Raw genomic sequence first — 25,806 nt, 5'->3', positions numbered from 1 at the left:
TCCTTGATCCTGTACTTCCCATGGTTGCCGGAGTACCTGTGAGGGCCTTGTCCTGATTTTTCTGTTTTCTGGTTTTAGAAAATGGAACTGCTTGTAAATCTTAGATTACCTTAATAAAATGATAACAGAGTGCAGAAAGATCTGTCAGAGTAGGACTTCCTAAGTTTGCCTTTCATCACTGTCCTACAAATTCTTGATTTTTTAATATTATTTAAGAGCTGTCATGTGAACTGCAGTGTTTTGAAATAGCTGCAACAGAGCTGTTTTATTCTGGTCCGTTTGCAGAGTATTTCGGATTTCTAGACCACTAGACTCAAGAAGCTTAGCCTTGATGACGCTAGATTCCATAAAAACAAACTCCTCACTAAGTATCTAAATGTCCTGGAGAAGACAAGAATAATAAAGTATTGAATTGACTTCTTGAGGATATATGTGTGTACATATAATTAAAAAAAATGTATTAGGTTATGATTTTTAGTGACTGCGATAGGATTCTGCTCAGACATCTCTGGCCTGCTGGACATTTTATTTCTTGCCGTTGCCTTCTGGAATATGGTTAAGGTTCATCCGACTTTACATGAGTGATGCGTGAAAGCTCATGAGGGGTTCTTGTGCCTCGGGGCTCCGTTGAGGAGCTGGTGGGCCACCCCTTCCTTTGATGACCAGCTGTTTACTGAGAGCCAGTGCTGTTCTTGGTGTGGGGTCCAGTAGGGAGCAAAAATCCTGCCTCAGGCAGCTGGTATTGTGACTTCCCAATAGTGACTTCCGCAGGGGTGTCATTCAGATCCTCTGTCAGTCACGGTGATTGGGGAAAAAGTAGGATGGTAGAATGTTGAGTTTTATGGTACTTCTTGTAAAATGTATAAACACTCAAATCTTAAATTATTCCACGATATGGGAAGTCTGTCCACATTCTGGTAATTTCTGACGGGATTTGAACACCCCTTCGTTAAAATGTTCCATTCATCATGAATTTGGGGTTTTTATATTGGTGAACATTTCTTCACAGTATCTTTTTAGTCCAAAATAGCTTATTATGACAGTATTAGAAGTGTACTTAATGAAGGTAGTTAGAATCGTGGCAACTAGATTACTTTCCAAACAACAATTATAAAAATAAACTCAAAGGAGATTTACTACTGTGTGCAAGGAGGTATATTAGAATCCATGGAAACACACTCCTTAGTCAACACGTAAATTAAGTTTTTGAGAGGGTGGAAGTTTTGCTTTTAAATTAATAGACTAAGATATTTTGATAGGGAGATTATAGTACTCAAATTGTAGTATTTCACACAAGAAATTTAAGGAAAACTGTTTCTAATTGTCATTCTTTAAGATTTTTATAATAAATTAAGAAAAATAAGCTTTTATTTCATTAGAGATGCTATTGTACTTGTTGAATAAAAATGTGTATGGATGCTTTGTATTGTTTAATCCTTGATAGGTTGGTTTTTAATGAGCTTTTAAAAATAGTATATTTCTATGTAACGTTATTGGACCTGAAAGATTTTTGGTAGTGTTTTATGTAGAAACAATGTATTATTTGTCTTTTTTTTTTTTTTTTTATATATATATATCTCCACTCCATTTCACTCATTCACTGCCAGGTACACGACTCTGTCGTACAGAGCCCCCGAAATGATCAACCTTTATGGAGGGAAACCCATCACCACCAAGGCTGACATCTGGGTAAGGCCACGAAGGGCTGACATTTGCTCTAACAAAGTGAAAAATCTGAGTGTAGTTGACTAATCTCCCCCTGGCCCCAGAAGGCATTTGCTGATTAGAAGAGAGTGATACAGAGTAGAGCTTCTTATTTGGGAGAAGAAAAATATTAGTGTATTTCATCTTCTCAATTCTGAGATTGATAGCTTATGTATCAAAAAGCAAATAAAAAATTCTATATAATGTAACTTGTTTTCATAGTATTTTTTAGGATTTAGAGTATACTGTGAGTGTTAACATTATTTTGATTGAGTAGAATTTTGGTTGATCACTACCGAAAGCTGGATATAACTCTTAAGTAATTACATAATAATTTTCTGTAGTATTAAAGATCTTTTAAATAGAAACTGGCATGAGTATACCTTTTTCTAATTACATATAAAGATACCATTGAGTAGCTTCTGTACGTTGTAGTTCTTTATCATTTAGCGCATACATACATCTGGACAGAATTATTGAGATAGACCATGTTTCTTTATAGCTGAACTTTATGTTAGAATGTCAACATTTCTTTAAAACTTATTTCATAAGTAAAATATGTTTTTGGTTATATTTAATAAACTAGCAGAAGACCATTTTACATGTGAATTCATTTAAATCCAACAACAGTTTATCCATATCTGCCAGTAGTGACCATGTTAGGGATGGAGGAATAAAATCCTTTGGAAATAGTTCTAGAGTATACAAAGAAGTCAAATTTATTTCATTTTTAAAACATAATGTTCAGAAAATAGTCAAGTTTAATGTATGAAACCATGTGAGTGTCTCCTTGGTTCTGCTCTGGCTCCTCCTCTGTGGGGTTGGGGCCTTAGCCAGAGTCTGGAGAGCCGAATACTCGTGCAGATCCCTGTGATGTCTGTTTTCCTGTCTACGTAATATACATGCTTCCACCAAACGGTGATTCTTGCGGCAGCTGAACTTTGCCCAGGTACATAATTCAATTAAATTGCAGGTACGTTTGTTAGTTTGATAGTGCTTATAGATCTCTAGCTTATGTGACTCACGTTTGCTTTGCTTTCTGCAGCATTAACCTTTGACTCTAAGTGGCTCATGCAATAGTAAGGCAAGGTTATGTATAATGTAGAAAGCAAACTGAATTGGATCTTAATTTATGAAATGAAGGCAGAAGAGGTGATGGTGGGGGTCTTTTTTTGACCTACTTTTGTGACTGCTGTGAATTCCTTGTTACCTGAAGAGAGTGTTTCAGTAGCAGGTGAACAACAGGCGTCACGGCTCGACTGGTTTTGACACCATCGACACTTGATTGCAACAGTTGTTCTAGGCACATGGCTGTGGTCTAATAGCACATGGCAGGGAGTCCCGTTTTTGTTTACTTTTCAGCAGACTTGGTGTGTGCCAGTCAGCCTGCTGAGTTGCCAGTGATGCTTTAATGATTCGTGCCACTGACAGATCAGTATGTTGTAGTGTTTCTATCTTGGATAACTGGGGTTAGCTGTGGGGTTACAAATAGATACTCAAAGATAAAAAAGCAAGAAAAATAATCGGAAAATAGTATCTATGTTTATAAGTGCTTGAAAGAGAGAGAATTTTAATTTCCATGGTGCCATTTTTATGCTTGCCTTACTTAAGCTCAGGTGAAACAGAAGTGTGCTGCATCTTAGGTGTGAAATCAAGGATATGCAGAAAAAAATTCAATTCTAGCTGATCAGGAATTATATTTTTGATCCTCCTTCAGCATAGTACTGATTCAGGGAGTTATGATATTGGGGGTAAAGTATTTAGCGCTTAATATTTTGGAAAACTTTTTTTCCCTTTTTTGTTTGCTGGGTAGTTTCCATTGCAGGTTATGTTTATCTGGAGATGTAGGGTGCTGAGCTTACTGAGTATTAGGAAGTTCAGTAAGCCACGCTTCCTGTTACCTTTAATGAGGAAAGTTGAAGGAGGTGGTACTGGGCCTTCAAAGCCAGATCACGCCCTCCTGTTTCTTGTGCACCTCTCATCACGTGCAGCGGGTAGAGAGCGGAGTGGCTTTGGCGTGAAAAAGTTAGCGTACCTCCTTGTGTTCACACTCTGAAACGAGAGTATTTAGATTTATGTTTTTTTAAATACACTGGCATTGCTAAAATTGTTTTCTGGGAACCCCCACTACATTTACTCCGTAAGACAGCTTACTAAAGGTTTGATTAACAAGATGAAACCGGTAAAATGGGCCGGCGCAGTGGCTCACGCCTGTCATCCCAGCACTCTGGGGGGCCGAGGCGGGAGGATTGTTCGAGGTCAGGAACTGGAGACCAGCCTGAGCAAGAGCGAGACCCCGTCTCTACTAAAAACAGTGAGAATTAGCCAGCTGTGGTGGCACGTGCCTGTCGTCCCAGCTTCTCAGGAGGATCGCTTGAGCCCAGGAGTTTGAGGTTGCTGTGAGCTACAATCAGTGGGTTTAGCTGTGGGATTAGCCAGGGCAACAGAGCGAGACTGTCTCAAAAAAACAAAAACACAAACACACTCGCTAAAATGGAGATCTCTTTTGCCAACCCTGTCATTTGGACAGTGGAAAGAAAGATGTAATTTAAGGTGAACATAACACGATTAATAGTATTTTATTTTTTTTTTTAGTGCGGTTAGTGCAGCCTAATGTTCATTTTACTGTATATATGGTGAAAATGCCTTGCTTATAGGAAAAAGCATCCATAAATCTTTTTAAACCATATTGAACTGGTTATTTCTATTCAGAATCTTTATAATTTTGTTAGTCATATAATCAGTGATGTTTTTGAACTAATATATTGAAATTTACAGAGCTTTGGAACTGTTTTCATTGGAACATTGTTACAATATTGAAAATAATGTTTTATAAATTAATATTGCTGAACTCACAAGGGTGTTTCAGTATATTATGATCTTCATAGTAGTTATAAAAGTTAGTGTACTTGTTAGCTGTGTTTGCTAAGTTCATATCTAGAGAAAATTTAACAAAAGAAAGCTGATTTGCTAATTTTTAGATAGTAAGGCCAAATTTCACTATTGCTGATATAATTGTATACTAACTAGTAGATAATTTTATACAATTTGTTTAGAATTGGAAATGCCCTTTACACACTTAAAACCTATAGGTGTCATTTCTGGTGACAAAGATTCCTTGAGCTCCAAATCACTTTTTTTTCTGCTTCTCAGGTTTGAGCTGTTACCAGCTTAGCTAGACATTTCCTATGCTACTTTTTAGATGCAATTTGTGTTTTACGGTGTTTTACTCTCACTGTTAGCAAGTAGATTTATTGGTGCTATGATATTTATGGAGCAATACAAGTTAAGCAGACAGAACCCTTCCTTTTTTAGTTTTAATATAGATTACCCAGGTTATAAATATAATTAGCATAATGTGCAATGAAAATTATTGGATTAAATATAGAAATAGAGAACTTAATTTTTGTAATGTGAAGTAATGAGGTATGTTTACTAAATAATCAATAAAAATTTATTTATGATTGTCTGATAAGTTTAACTGTGCTGTCTAACTTATGTTTGGAATCCCACGATTTTAAGTGTGCTTTACAGCGCATTTTTTAAAATGTTGTTAGAAGGAGCCTTGTACTTGCTTTGTTGGTTATATGCTAGTTATGTACTAAATATAGATTTTCCTTCTGGAAGAAATAAAAGTATAATTTTTTTCCAGAAGGAATAACCCACTTTTAATTTTAGCTAGGATACCATTCATTCATCCAACTAGCCACAGATGTGATACAAAATCACAGAAATGATGTAGTTAAATGTCTTTTCAAATATAAAACAATAATTTGTTCAAGCAATGATTTGTGAAAAGAATGATACAGTATAGAAACATTAGATTTTTTAAAAATAATATTTAGTTTTTGGTTTGGGGCTATTTTTACGTCCTGTGGTTCAGTTGATTACCTGAGCTCTAATGATGTTCATGCTTCTTTGTTTTCCAGGCACTGGGATGTTTACTCTATAAACTTTGTTTCTTCGTTCTTCCTTTTGGTGAGAGTCAAGTTGCCATCTGTGATGGCAGCTTCACCGTCCCAGACAGTTCTTGTTATTCCCACAACATACACTGCTTAATCAGTAAGTACTTGGAAAAATGTATGACAAAATTGTCAGATATTGTACTTAGGGCCTGCTACTCATATCTCTTTACTTAAATGTAGCCTTTTAATTTCACATATTATAATTTTGTGAAACTATAGTAAAAAAAATTTTTTTATTTTTATTTATTTATTTGTTTGTTTTGAGGCAGAGTCTCACTCTGTTGCCCGGGCTAGAATGAGTGCCGTGGCGTCAGCCTGGCTCACAGCAACCTCAGGCTCACAGCAACCTCAGACTCCTGGGCTCAAGCGATCCTCCTGTCTCAGCCTCCTGAGTAGCTGGGACTGCAGGCATGCACCACCATGCCTGGCTAATTTTTCTGTATATATATTTTTAGTTATCTATAAAGTTTCCTTCTATTTTTAGTAGAGATGAGGTCTCGCTCTTGCTCGGGCTGGTCTCGAACTCCTGAGCTCAAACAATCCTCCTGCCTCGGCCTCCCAGAGTGCTGGGATTACAGGCATGAGCCACCGCGCTGCGCCCGGCCGCCTGACACCTCCAAGTTCTTTATAGAAATACTTAAAATTAGCTACTGTTGAAATTAGATTTTTAAAAGACAAACTTAATTGTTAAAATAGAAAAATAAGTTCATAAGTTTGTGAATTTGATAGGTTTCTTGTGATTGGTTTTTAAAATTGTATGGCTAAGCACTTATTGTTAAAAGTATATTTAAATTTATCCCCATTTTATGTACTGCTGTTACTTTTAAAACATTTAATATCTGTTGGTATCAAAATAAGATATGATTTATTTTGGGGGATAAAATAAACCTTCTCAAATCTTTTCTGGATTGAAGTTGAATGGAAAATAGTAAATATTAGAATTAAAATGTTCTTAGTTATTTCAGTCTGACAATGGTCATAAACTTTAAAAATCAATTTTATAAGTGACAAATAGTAACATTATAAATATATAAAATCGAGTTACAAGCAGAATTTTTGTATTTTTTAAACTGATCTCAGAATCTCCCAAATAAATTTTCGGGTTTTGTGCTTGGTATCACTTGCCACACAACTGTGTTTTTAGCCAAAATAAGTTTATTGTATTGTTGGAGATGTATTGTATGTTCTTTGTTCAAAATATTACTTAAATTTGAAAAGAAGAGTTAATTCATTTGAATTTATAATTTTATCTTACACATTTATATATTTAGACTTCTATTAGCAAATTTCAGAATATCATGTAATTAATTCTATAAATTTTACATTTGAAATGGTTTAAAAATCATTTAAGCATTATAAGACCTTAGAGTTAATTAATGAAGCAGTGTTAGACATGGGGATGTATTAATAGAATGTGAATATTTCAGTTATGGAATTGAGTATAAATGTTAGTTGTCTTGTGTTAAAACAACCACCCAAGCAATGGACAAGTGGCAGTGGTCATTTTGGTTACAAAAAAGGTCAGCAGACATGTCAAGCCGTGTTGTTAAGCTGGTGCGTGATCTGTTCATAGAACAATAGAACCCTCTCGTGCTTCCGAACGTGCTGTGAGTTGCATGTTAACATGTGAACACACAGAACTAGGGTGGATACTGCTGGCATCGGTGTGGGAAGAAAGCATGTTTTTGGAAAACTGTAGTGCCAGTCCTCTACTACTGTGTCAAATAGATTCTGATACACACAATTTAGCCTTTTCTCAGTGATTCAGAATCATTTAAAAATTAATAGAAGTATTTTACATAATGGTAAGAATTATTTTGAATTTTTTTGAAGGATCCTCCACCATGGCCCTGGAACTTTATGAAATAATTCCCCGGTGTTCACTAAACTCACTGTTTCTCAAGAGCATAATCATATTTGTCGTTCATACTTCTGGTGCAGAACTATTCTATGACTAATCTGTTAGCTGGGGATAATGCTTTTAAGGTTTTTTTTTTTTTAAATAAAATAGTGATTTCTTCATTTTCTATAAACATTGACAAAGTTTGCTGGAATCATCACTGGTCTTAGAATGGAACAGAAAATACACATTTTTTATCCTTATAATGTATCCCTAAGAGGCGATCTGTTTTGTAAAACTTAACATTTGGTCTCTTCTTGCAGGGTTCATGCTTGAACCAGATCCAGAACGTAGACCTGATATATTTCAGGTGTCGTATTTTGCATTTAAATTTGCCAAAAAGGACTGTCCCATCTCCAACATCAATGTAAGTAGTTTTCCTTGTAGTATATGAATTTAAAATCCATTTTTTCATATGTGGCTATATATACTTTCAGAGTTACTTGTTTCATGACAAGCGGTTTGATAGTGTGTGTGATTGTGTTTTTGGTATAAACCACAGTACTCAGACTGTGTGCCGAGGCACCCTGGGATGCTGCAGCAGGTTCAGAGGCCGCTGCAGGGTGTTCTGCATTTTCGAGGACAACACAGTGACGTCTGTTTGACAGAGCACAGACTAATTTCAAGTTATTTGGGCCTAACCGTTTAATAAATAGGACAGTCAGACTGTGTGTGTGTGTGTGTGTGTGTGGGTGGATGTGCCGTGAAAAATTACTGAGACACTGAGTACTCTGTTAACTGAAAAAATGTGGGAACTTTCGGTGTAAAACGCACAGGCATCGTACACAGACCTGGGTTCAGTTCCGTCTTTATCAGTGACAGAGTTTATATTTTGGGGGAGTTACGTAATGTCTTTTGTTTTTCTGTAGAGCAAGGGTAGTAGTTATAAGGATTACACGTAAAACCCAGCGCCTGGCCCTCGGAAGGTGCTTAGTTGCTGGTACCTGGCATCGCTCGAGGGTTTGCGCGGCGGCCACTGCCGGCTCAGAGCCCGCCTGTTTCAGACGGGCCGTGTGCGGCAGGTCTCTGCTAATTTTAATGAAGGTTGCTGGAATCACCACTGATTTTAAGCCATTCTCGACTTTGTAAAGATCATTCCGGCCTGACTTACTCTTACAGGGTTTCCTTTCCCTGTAACTTAATTCACCCAGTCAGAAAAAAGAAGGAACATGGTACTTTTGTGTCTGTTTTTTGAAGGCTTTACCGTATTAATGTAACGTTTTCTCTGTTGAAGCTGAAAGTTTTGCAGTGCTAACATTCTCGTAGCGAAAGTAGATTTGACTGCGGATTTAATAAAGCTTTTTATTCAGCAAATGTTTGTTGAGCACCTGCGAGCCAAGCATTGGGCATAAACAAATGAGTAAGGCCTTCTACCCTCATTTTCTAGACCTGCAGTCAGTGCCGTGAAAATCATCTGTAGTGTTCAGGAAAAAACACTTTATTCTTATCCTGGGTGTGGCCTGCTTTTTCCAAAATGCAAAATAGTCATTGATTTAAACTATAATATAATTTTTCTTTTTACCCAAGATTTACCCATTTGTCAGTGGACACAGTGATGTTTTTCTGCTTGTTTTCTAAGGGTCTGTGTGGACATGAATACGAAAGCGACGTTTGTGTAGCGTGCAGTGGTATCTGCAGGCTAGATCGGCAAATATACGTGAACGATTTTCAGATGTCTCCTGTGAAAGTGATAGTAGCTCATAGTACTTTTTAAGTTCAATACTATATTCATAGTTTAAAAAAAGCTTTCTGAAATTAAAACAGAAACTGAAATGACAAGTTTTATTTTTTTTCTTCCTAGAATTCTTCTATTCCTTCAGCTCTTCCTGAACCGATGACTGCTAGTGAAGCAGCTGCTAGGAAAAGCCAAATAAAAGCCAGGTAGGCAAAGTTGTGCTAAAATTGAAAAGGCATTTAAAACCAAAAAGTTACAGTTCTCATTTTTTAATCCCAGCAAATATCATTGATTAAATATCTTCATACCCCGCAAATGTTGTGTTGTTTATTGCATGTGGTGTAGTTTAGACAGCAAGTACAAAATAAGCCTTTTAAAATATTAGATACAGAGTTTGACGTCTGTCTCACTTGAACTGTTCACTCTCAGCAATAAAGAAGTGATTGTTTAACTGGTGATGTTACAGTGAGCTTTTTTTGAGGGGGATGCTTGTCATTTTCATCACATAGCAACTCTAATTTAGGAAATTTTATGTTTTGAGTTTGTAGCTAGTATTCTAATTTTTAAATTTAAGGGAAAAAATATAGCTCTTATAGGCAACTAGAATATGTAGAATGTGTATGTAGTTTGTAGAATTTATAATGAGTGGTTATAACTATAATACTTTTTAAGACTGGTGAAGAGGTTGGTTGCAGTGGCTCACGCCTGTCATTCTAGCATCTTGGGAGGCCAAGGTAGGAGGATGGATTGCTTGAGGCCAGGAGTCGAGACCAGCCTGGATAACATAGCAAGTCCCAGCTACTTGGGAGGCTGAGGCAGGAGGATCACTTGAGCCCAGAAGGTTGAGGCTGCAGTGAGTTATGATTGTGCCACTACACTCAAGCCTGGATGACAGAGCGAGACTCTGTCTCTAAAACAAACAAACATACTGGTGAAGAAATATGCCTTAAATCTTATTTTTCATAGTTATTTACTGTATTAATAAGTTTGAAATGTATTACATAGGTTACAACCTGACTCTGTTAATGAGTGATTCCCCCCCACCCCCTCATGCTTTTTTTGAACTTAAAAGTTAATAAATAAGACTGTATCTTGGATTATCAGGCAGGTATAATATTGCATGTGGGGAGATTTCTTGTTCATAGCTTTTTTTCTGTTGTATCTTATTTTTACAAAGTATTTTATTTGACATAAAATATAAAAGTTGTGTTTGTCACATACCTTGTATATGCAGCATATAGATAATGGAAACACAAAGACAGGGGCAGTCTTTATTTCCAAGGAGCTCACACACTAACTGACAAGTAAACAGTCGTAACCGGTGGGTCCCAGGCCGTCCTGAGAGTGCGAGAGGAAGAGGAAGGGAAGGGTGGGCAGAGAGGAGCACAGGCAGAAGGCCTGTCCTGGAGCGGGAGTTGCTGAACTCTTCCCCGCAGGACGAACAGTCACCTGGAAGGTGGGGCAGGCCGTTCAGGCAAGAAGACTGAGGTGGTAGGAAGTGAGGCTGGATTGGTGGATAAGTGCGAGTCACGAGGAGCTGAGTTTATGCATCATGCTGAGAAATCTGGACTTTGGCCCTTAGGCCCAGTGAGTTTTCAACCTTCCTGTAGATTCTCCTGTTTGGGACTTGGTGTGATTAGGTGTTACAAATGATCTATTACTTAGAAATCGTGAAAATATTTGTGAATGACTTGGTTTTTAAAAAAATGTGGCGTCACTATGAAAACATCTTCATTCACTTGAATTTCAAAGTGTTCTCTTGAGAGAGAGAGGAGGGAGTAAAGTTACACGTAACCTCAGGAACGCAGCGTGGCCGGCAGCAGAGTTGGGTGGCGATTATGAATTACTGTGGGATTGGCCAGTTGAATTTTATTGTTGTTTGTATTTTTTATAATTTGTCAATAATTAAATCTTTAAGAAGATAGGTGCTGACTTAAAAAAAAAATAGGAATCAACTGGACAAGACTGATAATTTAAGTATCTTTTCATCATGGCACAAGTAATAGCTATAAAATTTTAAGCCAATGAGATATTGCTATTAAAATTAAAGTGCTTATAGTATGGTAAATCTGTACATTATGTATATTAAAAATAAGGTTCATTGGTGCTTGTTGGTCAATGTATAAATTTATTCTTTATGAATAGTATCAGTGAAAACTTTAAAAGTCTGAATGTGTACCAAGCTTAATATTAAAAAATAAAGTTAAATTTTTTTTCTGTAAAAGCCATATTTTGAGGGGAGAAATCGTTTAATAGCTAGTTTCATTATTCACGTTTTCAGAAAGCTTTCATGCGTATCATCCAGCTGCCTTGCTTCAGTCCGTGCCGCTCTGTGCTTTGCTGCTTAAAAGTTCCCTTCCATCTCCCCAGACTTCGCATCTGCTCTTGTCAACCGTGTGAAATTTCTCTAACACGTATCCTGAAGATGGCAACACTGGGAGTGGCAGATAGACTCGTGGAAGGATTTTAAGCAGGAGAGCGAGTCCGAGTTTTAGGAAGATTGTTTGGGTGATAGTGAGGAGGCAAGGAGAGAAGGGAGCAGAGAAAACAGCGCCGTCGCGGCTGCTGGGACAGTGCGGCCGAGGCCAGGGAGCGGTGCCCACGCCGTGACCGCTGTCTTCTGTCTTGGTCGGTTCGGGGTCCTCCTCTTGCCTGATGTATCCAGGCGTTTCTTGCCACCCCTTTACACAGAAAGCCCAGCTGCTTTTCTCTGTCCACTGGAATCAAATTTGTTTTAAAAATTGTAATCCCCAATTCCCACCTGAAACCTTCTCTGGCCGAATCAGGCTAAAGGTACAGTTGCTCCTCCGTGAAACTCTTGACAGCGCCCGCTTGGCGGTGGTTGTTCTTACTGTCTGTTGTTTTGTTGTATTTTCACTATGTGCCGTACCTTTCCAAGTGTACGGTAAATTCTTTGAAAACAGGGTGTTGTGCGTTGTTTTGCCGATATCAGTAAATGTGCAATAGATATTGGTACATTGGCAAAATAAATTAGGAGGCATTAGATTAAACAAACTCTGCAGACTTTCATATGCTTTTAAGAGCTTTTGTTATGCTTATGTTGTGTTGTGACTCTTTAAAGAGCAGTTTAGGCCAGGAACAAGTTAAGGTCAGGGCCGGCCTATGCTGCCCACTAATAAAGAATAGATCGTTAAACAGAAAGATTGTATACAGTATTTCCCCCAAATTACTTGAACTTGTGCAGTACAGCATTGGTTTTAATGCCACATCAATAATCTGAAGTCAGTAAATTCTTTTTTTTTTTTTTTTTTTTTTTTTTTTGAGACAGAGTCTCACTCTGTTGCCTGGGCTAGAGTGCCGTGGCGTCAGCCTCGCTCACAGCAACCTCAGACTCCTGGGCTCAAGTGATCCTCCTGCCTCAGCCTCCTGAGTAGCTGGGACTACAGGCATGCGCCACCATGCCCGGCTAATTTTTTTCTATATATATTTTTAGTTGGCCACATAATTTCTTTCTATTTTTAGTACAGACGGGGTCTCGCTCTTGCTCAGGCTGGTCTCGAACTCCTGACCTTGAGCAATCCACCCACCTCGGCCTCCCAGAGTGCTAGGATTACAGGCGTGAGCCACCGCGCCCAGCCTAATAAATTCTTGATTATCATTAAAATGAGATATAATTATATGTATATATGATTTTTTTATTGCCTATTCAATTTTCATATGAATGGTGTCATTTCCATCTCGTCTAAAGCATAAGTGTTATTTTCAACAGGCAGCGTATATACAATATATTTCTCTGATTTTCTAAAATCTTTTGATTCAGCTTCACTTCTTTTGGAAAAATAGTTGTTAACAGGGCTCCCTCTTGTGGCACATGCAGATATGAGGAAAGAACTAGATCTGTGCAGCTGTAGGTAGATGCAGATGCATCAGGTGTGTGCTTGGTAAATCGTGTGTAAAAATTGTAAGAATCAAATCACTTGAAGAGGTGGTAAGGGAACTTAATAAAGAGATTTTGTTGCAAATCCTGTTGGAAAGTGAACATATGGCCCTATTAAAAAGTATTTGAGTTTTTCTAATTTATAGAAAGCAAAGTTGATATTTTGTCCTTTTTTTTTGAAAAAGAAAAGCAAATGTCTGTGTCTTCTCAAATTATATTTACTGTCTCTTGATTTCAAAACTGTGCTTATTACTTAACCACCCACATCTGGGGCCTAAACTATGTCCCAGCGGGAAAAGTTCTGTATAATTTCTATTCAGCGTTTTAAGTAAAGAGAACTCAAAGATTCAAGAAGTTGAATGTGAGCCAGTGGTTCCACCTGTTGAGTGTTTTGGCTGCTTTTGTTTTACGGTGCCGTAGGCACAGCTTGTTTGTTTTAAAATGCCTTGAGACCAAGCCAGGAGAGATTATTTCTTATTTTTATTTCTCTTACTGATTCACAGAGTTGTCTCTCAGTGTTGTCTAAAACCATATGAAAAGTTTTCTGTTGGTTTCCCTTCAATATCGTTTCATCACCTTGGGAACAGTGTCTGGGACGGTGCTCTTTGTGCCAGCCTTACTGGCAGGCTGTGCGTGGCAGTGTACTGTTTTAAGGACAATGGTTCGTTTTATTTTATCTGCTTTCCTATCTTCGTTAAACATTTAATACCTGGGAATGAGACTTGGGAAGGAGCCAAGAGGACTAGCGTGATTGATACTAATTAAAATGCATCTGTTGAATTATATGCTTTGTAGAACAAGTAGTGAATTAGCTATAACCCCAGCGTTTGGAATGAAATTGTTCTTCTGTTACAGAATAACAGATACCATTGGACCAACAGAAACCTCCATTGCACCAAGACAAAGACCAAAGGCCAACTCCACTCCCGCCACTCCCAGTGTGCTGACCGTGCAGAGTGCAGCCACCCCCGTCAAGGTCCCCGTTCTGGGTGAATTTGGCCACCACAGACCGAAAGGTAACACGGCCCTGCCACGCCCGTCTCCTTTCCAGTGAGCATAAGCGAGCCTGTAGGGTTTGATCTGCTGGCAAACTGACAGTTACAAAGCAGATAATTCAGAAACTTTCTACTTACGTCTAATAGACTCAGTTGTTTTCCTAAAGTCATGGGCAACGGGAGGTTCCTGGCAATATGACAGTGTGACACAAATAAAGTGCGTAATTTGCTTTGATTCTGTAAATACAAATTCTTATCCCCAGAGCCTTCAACTATGAGGGTTTGAGGTTGGCAATAAAGTCCAAGGTTGTAGAAAATTCTGTGTTGTGTTGGAAAAGAGGAAGTCAAAACTGTAGCTTTCCAGAGTTCCACGTCTTCTCACCGAGTGTGGAGCCTGGACAAAGGAAGTGATCTCGAACCATGTGGCCATGACAGAACGAAAGCTTGTCCTCTTACCTGATTTTCAGAAGAACTGGTTTTCTAGTCTGAAATACCTCCTCAGCATTGTGATACAGTGTAGTACTTAGAAAAATGTCCCCCAAGGAAATAGCTATGATATTGGAGCATAAACTTACTCTCTCGAGATTCTAGAGGCATAACCTGAAGACCCACCTCAAGGAAACTGTTTTGTATTTTATTTTGTCATAAATCTGTTTTAATGTTAAAATGTTTTCAATTTGGATGGTTAAGAGCCTACACTTTGAATTTCATGAACCTGATTTGAGTCCTGTTTTTTCCATTTTTTGGTAATATATCTATAAAAATGTATCTGTCTTATCGTATCATTGTGAGGATCAAATGACTGCTTAATGTAATACCTGGTATGTGATATGCCCCTAAGAAAGGTTAACTATAAACCACTATTACCACTGTTAAGTACATGCTCGGGAAAGATAACGTGTATTTTTATTTTATTTGGCATGCTGCTGTATGCTTCTGGGGTACTTAGAGATAGCAGTTGGAGGAGTATTCCATGGAAAAGGAAAAAATAATGGGAATTTGAAATTATTTGTGTTTTATTCCCATCTCACCATTTCTTACCCTCCTTGTTATCTTCTGTAAAATGAAATAACAACTTTTCCTGTTACGAGGAGTAAAATAACAAGGTGTGCGGCATCTGGAAAATTTCTGTCTTATAGTAAGCATTCAGTGTTAGTTTTTCTTTTTTGGACCTTTTTGGGCTGAAGATCTTACTAATCTTACTTACTGTGTGTTAATATCAACATCCCCCAGCCAGAGACCACTGGAACTGCACTTGCGGTTGAGCAAGTTGGGTTTTCTACCCCAAACCACGTGGATCTGTGGGTGTCTCAGTAAGACGGTGTTTCACAAGACTTACTAGAGCATTTGGGCTTGTTCTGGGTAATTCTGGGGAGGCTTTGGGGAAGTGGGCTTCGTGCTGTGTTAGATACTGTCAGGAAGTGGTGGTTTGTTAGGATTAGATACTGTAATAGGTCTGTCTCTTGATAGCAGGGGGCTAAAGCCTCAGCTGCTAAAGCAGCAGTCAGTCCTGTCAGGCAGGGTGGTTGGACGGTGTGGGTGACTTTGTGCTCAGACGTGATGATGGCGTGACCTTGTTGTGACCCATCACAGCCACCGAGTGGCGCTGTCTGGCGTTGGCGTCGTGTGAGTCCGTCCCCAGGGCTGGGGTGCCGGGCCTGCCCCCGGGGTCCAGGGCAGCGTCTCCCTCCTTACATGCTTCTGGCTGAAGTGAGAAAAGCTACACTCTTTCCCCGTATGTGCATTTTTCAAACACTACTTCTCCCTTTAAAAATTATATAAAAAGTAACGCATGAATATTTTTCTTTTAAAATGTTCAGATTAGACAGAAGTAGTCAGAGACAATAGCAAAGTCAGAGGAGACGTGACTGGCAGCAGCGCGTGTGTGTCCCCGTCCCTGTCCACGCTCTGGCGTGTCTGTGCCTGGACACGGGTGTCTCATGCTGTGCGTTTCTCTGGTGCTCGATGGTTTTCTGGCTTGTGTTTTGGGAAGCCGCGCTTGCCGGGGCGCACAGACCTGTGTGGTGGTTACTAGGTGGATGGTATTCCACGCTATGGACACACTCTCATGCACCTTTGAAATTGTCCATTTTATTTAGATTTTCAAATTTATTTGCAAATTGTATATAGTATTTTTTTGGTAATTTTTTTAATTGCCTCGTTTCTCTGGTATGTTGCCTCCCTCATTGCTAATGTTTATCTGCATCTTCGCTGTTTTTTTCTTGGTGAGGCTTGCCCAGAGCTGTCTTTATCGGTCTTTTGAAAGACCAGTATTTTATTGATTAACTCTATGTTGATGTTTCTTAGCTCACTATTTCATTAATTTGTGCCTTTATTATTACTAATTTCTCCCCTCCCCTCCCCTCTCCTCCCCTCTCCTCCCTTCCGGTCTCACTCTGTCACCCGGGCTATGGTGCCATGGCGTCAGCCTAGCTCACAGCAACCTCAAGCTTCTTGGCTCAAGCAATCCTCCTGCCTGAGTCTCTTGAGTAGCTGGGGCTACAGGCATGCGCCACCATGCCCGGCTAATTTTTTTTATTTTTAGTAGAGACAGGGTCTTGTTCTCTTGCTCAGGCTGGTCTCGAATTCCTGAGCTCAAGTGATCCTCCTGGCTTGGCTTCCCAGAGTGCTAGGATTACAGGCGTGAGCCACCACGCCTGGTCTGATGTGTGTATCTTTTTAGTTAATTTCAAAAGTTCAGAATTTGCCTAGAGTAAAACTTACGGAGCCTATAAGTAAATATCCGTTTAGGGGCCATTGTTAATAGATTCGCTTCAGTGAGCATTTATTGAGCATCTGTTATATAAAAGGGTCTTTGGGACTCTAACAGGTAACAGACCCTTCCCTGCAGGGCCCCTGGCTGGGAAGCGGCCACGTAAGCCATTCATACGTGCAAGACAGATTGAAATGTAATCAGCTGGCTGGGTGTTAGATGAAGGAAGGAGGAAGAGAGATTGGAGGTTAAACTTTAAAGGATGAGAAAAATTTCAGTCGGAGGAGATGGCATTCTAGACTGAGAGTCACGTTGGTAACGATACGTACCCATAATACTGCACGACATGCTTGGGAGACGTAGAACGCACTGGCACGGCTGGCGTCTCCACAGAGAGATGCAGCAGGAAGTGTTTCTGACGTGTTGGCTTGTTCAGAGTTATAGATGACAAAATTAAATTTTCTGAGTACTTAAAATTGCACTAAATAATCCCCTTAAACTGTACACATACGGAAGTTTTTCTGTTATAAAGATATAAATGCCTTAAACGATTACTGAAATGAGTGTGTGAAATCTGGCCATTTTATTGAAACCATTGGTATGTTAATACAAGTTTTTGGAAACCTATTTTAGGGGCACCAAGACCTGGAAATGGCCCTGACGTGTTGCTGGGTCAGGGAGCTCCGCCGCAGGGACCCCAGCCGCCCCGCGTGCTGCAGCAGCTGCAGCAGGGAGACTGGAGGCTGCACCCGCTGCACCCGCAGCCCCCGCAGCCCCCGCTGCCGCCGGGCGCCCACGCGCAGCAGGTGAGTGAATCTCCGTGACCTTGTCACTTTGTCACGAAGCGCAGGCGGCAGTGGAGCGTCCGCGGATGCCTTTCTGTGTCGCGGGGATCCTGAGCGCCAGACGCAAGCAGACATCTCCCCTGATTTTCTGATTGTGCAAGCGTATGTATTTACTTTGCATTCCGTGAGAGACTTGGGAATACTCTGTTAAGTAGGTTGCTTGGTGCCGACTGAAGAAAAGAAAGTTCGTCTAGACGTGGTGTTCTCGAATCAGCAGTGCAGTTTATGATGAATGTTACCTGCTTGAGGTTGCATTTTGAGTTCACAGACTAATAATGTTAGTGTTGGAAAGGTGACAGTAAGCTTTTCAGAAGTAAAATTTCCTTAGATTTTGTTTGTTTGTTTGTTTGTTTTTTTGCCTGGGTTGGCACAGGGTGGGGCGGGGGGCGAGGCAGCATATTTAGAGCTGGGAGGGACGTAGAAGGAAATGCGCTTGAGTTCTGTCCTGTCTCTTGCCTTATCAGAACCTGCACCTTCCTGGTTTCACTGAACTGTTTTAAATTTAACTCCTGTCACCATCGTTCTTTCATCCTTTCCTGACATATTTTTGAGCCAGCTGTGTGCCTGCCACACTGCTGTGGTTCTGGGCTGCAGACCCAGCGTGGGACGGTCGGATGACCCGGTGCAGGGTCGCTGTGAGGAGCCCTGGTCCGACGTCACTTCAGGGTTTTGCGCAGCCGGGACAAGGTGGTGATGTGTTCAGGTGTAGCTTTCTTCTGAACACACCCGAACTGTGCTGAAAGTGGTTTCAGTTGGATTTCTGTTGAGTTTCGTTGGTAATTTTGAAAGCAATTCCCATAAGCGTATGTAAGTTACAGTCACTCACAGACCGGAGCTGTGGCACGTTAGTGTTTGGACCACTGAGCTCCCCCATGGCTGTTACGGAAACACCAGTGCTTGAGAAGGGGCTGTGGCACCGGAGAGCACGCGTGACGGCGACTGGTCTGTGTCTGTCGTTGCAGGGTCAGCACCTGCTCCAGCAGCCGTTCCCGGCGCACCCTGCGTGTCAGCCGCAGCCCTCCGCAGCCCCGCACCCCACCATGGTGAGTGTCCGTGATTCCTGGAGATCCCTCCCAGGGTCCGTGGTTGTGTTGGCATGCACAGTGTAAACAGCATTATTCCGAACTTAGTGTTTCAAAATCAGTTCCACTAAGTCAGTCACACGTATCTTATCAACGCGAGTCATGTGTTCTCAAGCAGCTTTAAACCGCCTGGAGCTGTGGTGCCTGCGTGTGGCGTGTTGTGATCTGCTCATGAACACACTTCTCTTACCTGGTAGTGTAAGGGAGACGGCCTCGTGTCCACAGTCTCCTGTCGTGTCTCTTTCATGGAACATACGGGGAAAGTGCGTTGGCTTCAGAGAATAGTTTGACCTTTTTTACAGCATCCACCACACTAGCGACTCTGAGCTGCTCCATTTTTCTTAAAATATTTAAAGGAGGATTTTTGAATCTGGCCAAGTGACCCTAGTTTTACAACTTCTTAAATAGATTTTTTATCTTGCTGTAGTTTTGTAGTAGTATAGTTGCTCCTTCAGATAATTGTTTTTCAGGTTTCTGATTTTGTCACCAGTGTGAAGAGGAAAGAACGTAGTAAACAGATGTGTGCTTGAGTGACGTGAGCCTGTGGTGTGTGATGTCGCTTCTGTTTCAGATGCTGCAGCACCAGCTTGAGTGACGTGAGCCTGCGGTGTGTGATGTGGCTTCTGTTTCAGATGCGGCAGTACCAGCTTGAGTGACGTGAGCCTGTGGTGTGTGATGTGGCTTCTGTTTCAGATGCGGCAGTACCAGCTTGAGTGACGTGAGCCTGTGGTGTGTGATGTTGCTTCTGTTTCAGATGCGGCAGTACCAGCTTGAGTGACGTGAGCCTGTGGTGTGTGATGTGGCTTCTGTTTCAGATGCGGCAGTACCAGCTTGAGTGACGTGAGCCTGTGGTGTGTGATGTGGCTTCTGTTTCAGATGCGGCAGCACCAGCTTGAGTGACGTGAGCCTGTGGTGTGTGATGTTGCTTCTGTTTCAGATGCGGCAGTACCAGCTTGAGTGACGTGAGCCTGTGGTGTGTGATGTGGCTTCTGTTTCAGATGCGGCAGTACCAGCTTGAGTGACGTGAGCCTGTGGTGTGTGATGTTGCTTCTGTTTCAGATGCGGCAGCACCAGCTTGAGTGACGTGAGCCTGTGGTGTGTGATGTTGCTTCTGTTTCAGATGCGGCAGTACCAGCTTGAGTGACGTGAGCCTGTGGTGTGTGATGTGGCTTCTGTTTCAGATGCGGCAGTACCAGCTTGAGTGACGTGAGCCTGTGGTGTGTGATGTGGCTTCTGTTTCAGATGCGGCAGTACCAGCTTGAGTGACGTGAGCCTGTGGTGTGTGATGTCACTTCTGTTTCAGATGCGGCAGTACCAGCTTGAGTGACGTGAGCCTGTGGTGTGTGATGTGGCTTCTGTTTCAGATGCGGCAGTACCAGCTTGAGTGACGTGAGCCTGTGGTGTGTGATGTCACTTCTGTTTCAGATGCGGCAGCACCAGCTTGAGTGACGTGAGCCTGTGGTGTGTGATGTCACTTCTGTGTCAGATGCGGCAGTACCAGCTTGAGTGACGTGAGCCTGTGGTGTGTGATGTCACTTCTGTGTCAGATGCGGCAGTACCAGCTTGAGTGACGTGAGCCTGTGGTGTGTGATGTCGCTTGTGTTTCAGATGCGGCAGTACCAGCTTGAGTGACGTGAGCCTGTGGTGTGTGATGTCACTTCTGTTTCAGATGCGGCAGTACCAGCTTGAGTGACGTGAGCCTGTGGTGTGTGATGTGGCTTCTGTTTCAGATGCGGCAGTACCAGCTTGAGTGACGTGAGCCTGTGGTGTGTGATGTCGCTTCTGTTTCAGATGCGGCAGTACCAGCTTGAGTGACGTGAGCCTGTGGTGTGTGATGTCGCTTGTGTGTCAGATGCGGCAGCACCAGCTTGAGTGACGTGAGCCTGTGGTGTGTGATGTCGCTTGTGTTTCAGATGCGGCAGTACCAGCTTGAGTGACGTGAGCCTGTGGTGTGTGATGTTGCTTCTGTTTCAGATGCGGCAGCACCAGCTTGAGTGACGTGAGCCTGTGGTGTGTGATGTGGCTTCTGTTTCAGATGCGGCAGTACCAGCTTGAGTGACGTGAGCCTGTGGTGTGTGATGTCACTTCTGTTTCAGATGCGGCAGCACCAGCTTGAGTGACGTGAGCCTGTGGTGTGTGATGTCACTTCTGTGTCAGATGCGGCAGTACCAGCTTGAGTGACGTGAGCCTGTGGTGTGTGATGTCACTTCTGTGTCAGATGCGGCAGTACCAGCTTGAGTGACGTGAGCCTGTGGTGTGTGATGTCACTTCTGTGTCAGATGCGGCAGTACCAGCTTGAGTGACGTGAGCCTGTGGTGTGTGATGTCGCTTGTGTGTCAGATGCGGCAGCACCAGCTTGAGTGACGTGAGCCTGTGGTGTGTGATGTCACTTCTGTGTCAGATGCGGCAGTACCAGCTTGAGTGACGTGAGCCTGTGGTGTGTGATGTTGCTTCTGTTTCAGATGCGGCAGTACCAGCTTGAGTGACGTGAGCCTGTGGTGTGTGATGTTGCTTCTGTTTCAGATGCGGCAGCACCAGCTTGAGTGACGTGAGCCTGTGGTGTGTGATGTCGCTTGTGTTTCAGATGCGGCAGTACCAGCTTGAGTGACGTGAGCCTGTGGTGTGTGATGTCGCTTGTGTTTCAGATGCGGCAGTACCAGCTTGAGTGACGTGAGTTTGCAGTGTATGATGTGGCTTCTGTTTCAGATGCGGCAGTACCAGCTTGAGTGACGTGAGCCTGTGGTGTGTGATGTCGCTTCTGTTTCAGATGCGGCAGTACCAGCTTGAGTGACGTGAGCCTGTGGTGTGTGATGTGGCTTCTGTTTCAGATGTGGCAGTACCAGCTTGAGTGACGTGAGTTTGCAGTGTATGATGTGGCTTCTGTTTCAGATGCGGCAGTACCAGCTTGAGTGACGTGAGTTTGCAGTGTATGATGTGGCTTCTGTTTCAGATGCGGCAGTACCAGCTTGAGTGACGTGAGTTTGCAGTGTATGATGTGGCTTCTGTTTCAGATGCGGCAGTACCAGCTTGAGTGACGTGAGCCTGTGGTGTGTGATGTGGCTTCTGTTTCAGATGCGGCAGTACCAGCTTGAGTGACGTGAGCCTGTGGTGTGTGATGTGGCTTCTGTTTCAGATGCGGCAGTACCAGCTTGAGTGACGTGAGCCTGTGGTGTATGATGTTGCTTCTGTTTCAGATGCGGCAGTACCAGCTTGAGTGACGTGAGTTTGCAGTGTATGATGTGGCTTCTGTTTCAGATGCTGCAGTACCAGCTTGAGTGACGTGAGTTTGCAGTGTATGATGTTGCTTCTGTTTCAGATGCGGCAGTACCAGCTTGAGCGACGTGAGTTTGCAGTGTATGATGTGGCTTGTGTTTCAGATGCGGCAGTACCAGCAGGCCTTCCTGCAGCAGGTGTTAGCGCAGCGCCCGCTGTCGCAGCCGCAGGCCTCCCCCGAGTACCTCGCCTCCCCGCAGGAGTTCTCGCCAGCCGTGGCTTCCTACCCTGCCTCGCTCCCCGCTCAGCTTGGAGCCGTCGTGGACGCCTCTTACGGTGCCAACAGGCAAGTTCTCCCCGGCGGGTGCGAAGGGAATCGTGGTGGGGGTGGATGCGACGCCCAGTGGAGTCGCGGAGTCGACTCAGAGTCTGTCTGTCTGCAGAGCCGCCCTCCGCCCCCCTCGTCCTCTCTCGTCCCTGTGCGTCCCCGTCCTTCCAGCCTATCAGCTAATTCTGGCAACTGCTAATTGCAGAAAAGGCTCAGCAACGTCTAGTGGTACTTAGGGCTAAGGACATTACTGGCTTGTATGGAAAGGCATTTTTTGGTAATTTAAGTAAAAACAAAACCCTAGCAATCTATGTTAGTAATTAAAAAAAATTCTTGAGGACAGGTTAACCTTTTTTTACTTATATATTATTACTTTTGATTAATTTGACTGATCACTCATAAAGACTGTATAATTTAGTTTATAATTAGAGCAAATATTTTTAAATAGATTATTTGGTTCTTTTTAACATGATCTGATACAGCAAACTTACTGTTAGCATAACGTAGTTAGGAAATAGTATGTTTGGCTATTCAGATATATTGGTTAGTAGTTACTTTTCATGGATAATTCATATCAGAAACATCACAATACTTAACGAATTTTGATACAAATGCTCTCAAACTTGGATATGAAACGGTAAGTGCCTCAAGATCTTGTAATTAAGAATCGCTGTGAACACCTCCTAATGTTTTTAGATACCTAGGAGAAAGTAACTGTAGACTGGACCACTAAAGCTCTTGTCCGATGGCATTTCAGGATTTGAAACACTGGCTTGGAAAGGGTGTCTGTGAAGTGTGGGGGGTGGAACGTGAGACCAGCACGGTAGCACATCTGTGCACTGCACATCCCCTGCCCACCTGTGTGCGGGAGTCGGGGGAGGGGAGGTGGAGATCGAGACGGGGGTGAGGAAGGAGGGAGACAGGGGTAACAGAACTGATTTTTTTAAGTGCTTTTTTAAAGCAGAAGTTGGGGTTCCTGAATTGGCACAAGTCTGTGTAAGTGGAGAACAGCGTGTGGTCGAAGGTCCAGGTCAGCTCTCGCCAGACCCTTTGTCATTTACCTGCTCTAGTTACAAGCTTTGACTTTGCCCGCAGAGCACTTTTTAAAATAGATTAATAGCGTTTTTGTAAATAATAAAATTAAAACATACATATTTTGAACAAATTAGAGCCATTAAAATGTAAACTATGAAATGCAAATAGTAATCTAATAAATTTGCAATTTGCAAATCACATATATGAAAATAAGTCCCCCATTGATAAGAAAGGAATAATTTTCCTTAAAAATAGGATCATCTGCTCAATATTGTTATAGTTTATGATACTGATGAGGCTGTTGTATTAATTGGATGATTAACTTTTTCTTTTTTACTTGTGATGCTAAGTAGCATCAATTTCTTTTCCTTTCTCTTCTCTTCTCCCCTCCTCTCCTCTCCTCCTCTCCTCCTCTCCCCTTTCCTCCCTCTTCCCTCCTCCCTCCTCCTTTCTCTTTCTTTTTTTCTCCCTTCTCTTCTGTTCTTTTCTCTTTTCTTTCTTTTTTCCCAAAGACGGTCTTGCTCTGTTGCCTGAGCTAGAGTGCCGTGGCGTCAGCCTAGCTCACAGCAACCTCAAACTCCTGGGCTCAAGCGATCCTCCTGCCTCAGCCTCCCGAGTAGCTGGGACTACAGGCATGCGCCACCAGGCCTGGCTAATTTTCTGTTTTTTGTAGAGACAGGATCTCACTGTGTTGCCCAGGCTGGTCTCGAACTCCTGGCCTCACGAGATCCTCCTGCCTTGGCCTCCCAATGTACTAGGATTTACAGGCGTGAGCCATCACACCTGGCTAGCAGCAAAAATTATCAGTTAAATCTAGTGTATTTAGTTGGAAAGTCCAAGAGGTATTAAATAGTCTTCTCTGATGTAGCACATGTGCGTACGTATCCGTCTTACTCTGAAAGACTGTCAGCTTGTGGAAGGTGAGCTGTGTCACTGATGAGAATGGATCATGAGTTAGAACCCTGTGTGAAAGAATTTACATTAGTGTTCCGTAGCATGTACACCGTCTACATTTCTGATTAGTTAGAGAGAATTGGACGTCCAGAGATTCGAGGTGCTGATGCCTGTGACGCGTGTGAGTTGCTATGGCAATGCCTGCTTTGTTCTCATCTGTGATGACGCTCTTCAAGAAATCACAGATTTGATATGCTGGATAAGTACTTTTTCCTATTTTCTGTGCAACTATTAAAATTAAAAAATTAGTTTATCATTGAAATGATCTTGTATACCCCAGGCTGGGAAATAATGAGTTGGCTCTCCGTGACAGCGTGTGGGACTTGTTTGGCTCCATTCCGTGAAGTCACGTGGCCAGGGATATGGTGGAGGCACTCACGCTGGCACGAGCAGACACCACATGAGCTTGGCAGAGGGCCGAGCAGCGGGGCAGAGACGGTTTTGTCCCCGGCCACCGGAGGGCAGGAACGCACAGCTCCTGCGGGCTCGGCCCGCCGCACTGGCCGCCTGGTGCCCCGGCGCGGCGCTGCGGTCCCTGCTTAGCGTGGGGTGGCGTGTGAGTGCACTGTACCCTAGCACAGGTTTTAGGGAGCTCTGTGAGCGCGTGTTCCTGCTTACGATGGTTCCGTGTACGGTGAGAATGGGGCTGATCGTCTCTCAGTGTGTGGGGGCTGCTGTTTGAGCCGAGAGAAGAAACCCACTAGCTCCTTAGTCAGTAGGGAAGAGTCACTGTCTTAGAATGATGTTTTCCCTTTTCTTTCCCACTAGTCTTCTGCTAAAATTTATATTCTTCTGTGTTAATGTATCTTTAGTATGAATATTAGAGAGTATTACTGTGTTGTATTCCAATAATAGTTAACATAAATATCCTCTATGCATATATTATCTTATTTATTGTGATATATAATTGCCCTGTTGTAGTATAATAGTTGTCTGTTGCTGCCTAATAAATTACCCCAAAACTTAGTGCTTTAAGACAAAAGTAAACATTTATGGTCTCCCACACTTTGTTTGGATCACGAGTCTGGGAGTGGCCCAGCCGGGTGGCCGTGTCCGCCGTCCTCTCCGTGCTTGGCTGTGCTGGAGGGTCTGCTCACAGGACAGTTCACTCGCAGGCTTGGGGCAGGAAGCCTCGATCCCCCGCCACGCGGATTTCTCCAGAAGGCTACCTGAGTTTTCTCTTGGGCCAGGCAGAGACTGTTTGGAGCCCTTCAGGGATCATTGACTCGGGTTTCTCCCACAGCAAGTGATCCCAGAGGGAGCAGGGAGGACCCCGAAATGTCCTGTTATGGCCCCGTCTCCGAAGTCTTGTGCTGGTGCCTCTGCCGTAGTTCATTCGCTGGAGCGGAGTCACGGGTCTAGCCATAGTCAAGGGCAGCAGAAGCGGGCCTCACCCTTGGAAGGGAGGAGTGTCGGAGAACTCGCACACGTATTCCAGGACCTGTTTAGACTGTAGGTTGAGGTGAATTCCTAGTGAGTGGAGTCTGCCAAGAAGAATC

At 42.5% G+C, this 25,806-nt stretch overlaps 1 protein-coding gene across 5 annotated transcripts in view; it reads left to right on the top strand.

Annotated features, from left to right (window-relative positions):
- The window catches only part of BMP2K (BMP2 inducible kinase), a 102,004-nt gene that overhangs the window by 46,570 nt on the left and 29,628 nt on the right, over positions 1-25,806 (top strand). For 4 of the 5 annotated variants that reach the window (XM_069485443.1, XM_069485446.1, XM_069485447.1 and 1 more), the window contains 8 exons: positions 1,608-1,689; positions 5,634-5,766; positions 7,833-7,936; positions 9,371-9,450; positions 13,998-14,158; positions 17,484-17,656; positions 18,658-18,738; positions 22,155-22,336. In XM_069485443.1, the coding sequence (XP_069341544.1) occupies positions 1,608-1,689; positions 5,634-5,766; positions 7,833-7,936; positions 9,371-9,450; positions 13,998-14,158; positions 17,484-17,656; positions 18,658-18,738; positions 22,155-22,336 (996 nt within the window). The remainder of the gene's footprint in view (positions 1-1,607; positions 1,690-5,633; positions 5,767-7,832; positions 7,937-9,370; positions 9,451-13,997; positions 14,159-17,483; positions 17,657-18,657; positions 18,739-22,154; positions 22,337-25,806) is intronic. The other variant, XM_069485445.1, reaches the window with a different exon arrangement.

The sequence above is a fragment of the Eulemur rufifrons genome, chromosome 13 (assembly GCF_041146395.1).
Source record: "Eulemur rufifrons isolate Redbay chromosome 13, OSU_ERuf_1, whole genome shotgun sequence".
Lineage (NCBI taxonomy): Eukaryota > Metazoa > Chordata > Mammalia > Primates > Lemuridae > Eulemur > Eulemur rufifrons.
This window is presented reverse-complemented; position numbering and strand designations above follow the sequence as displayed.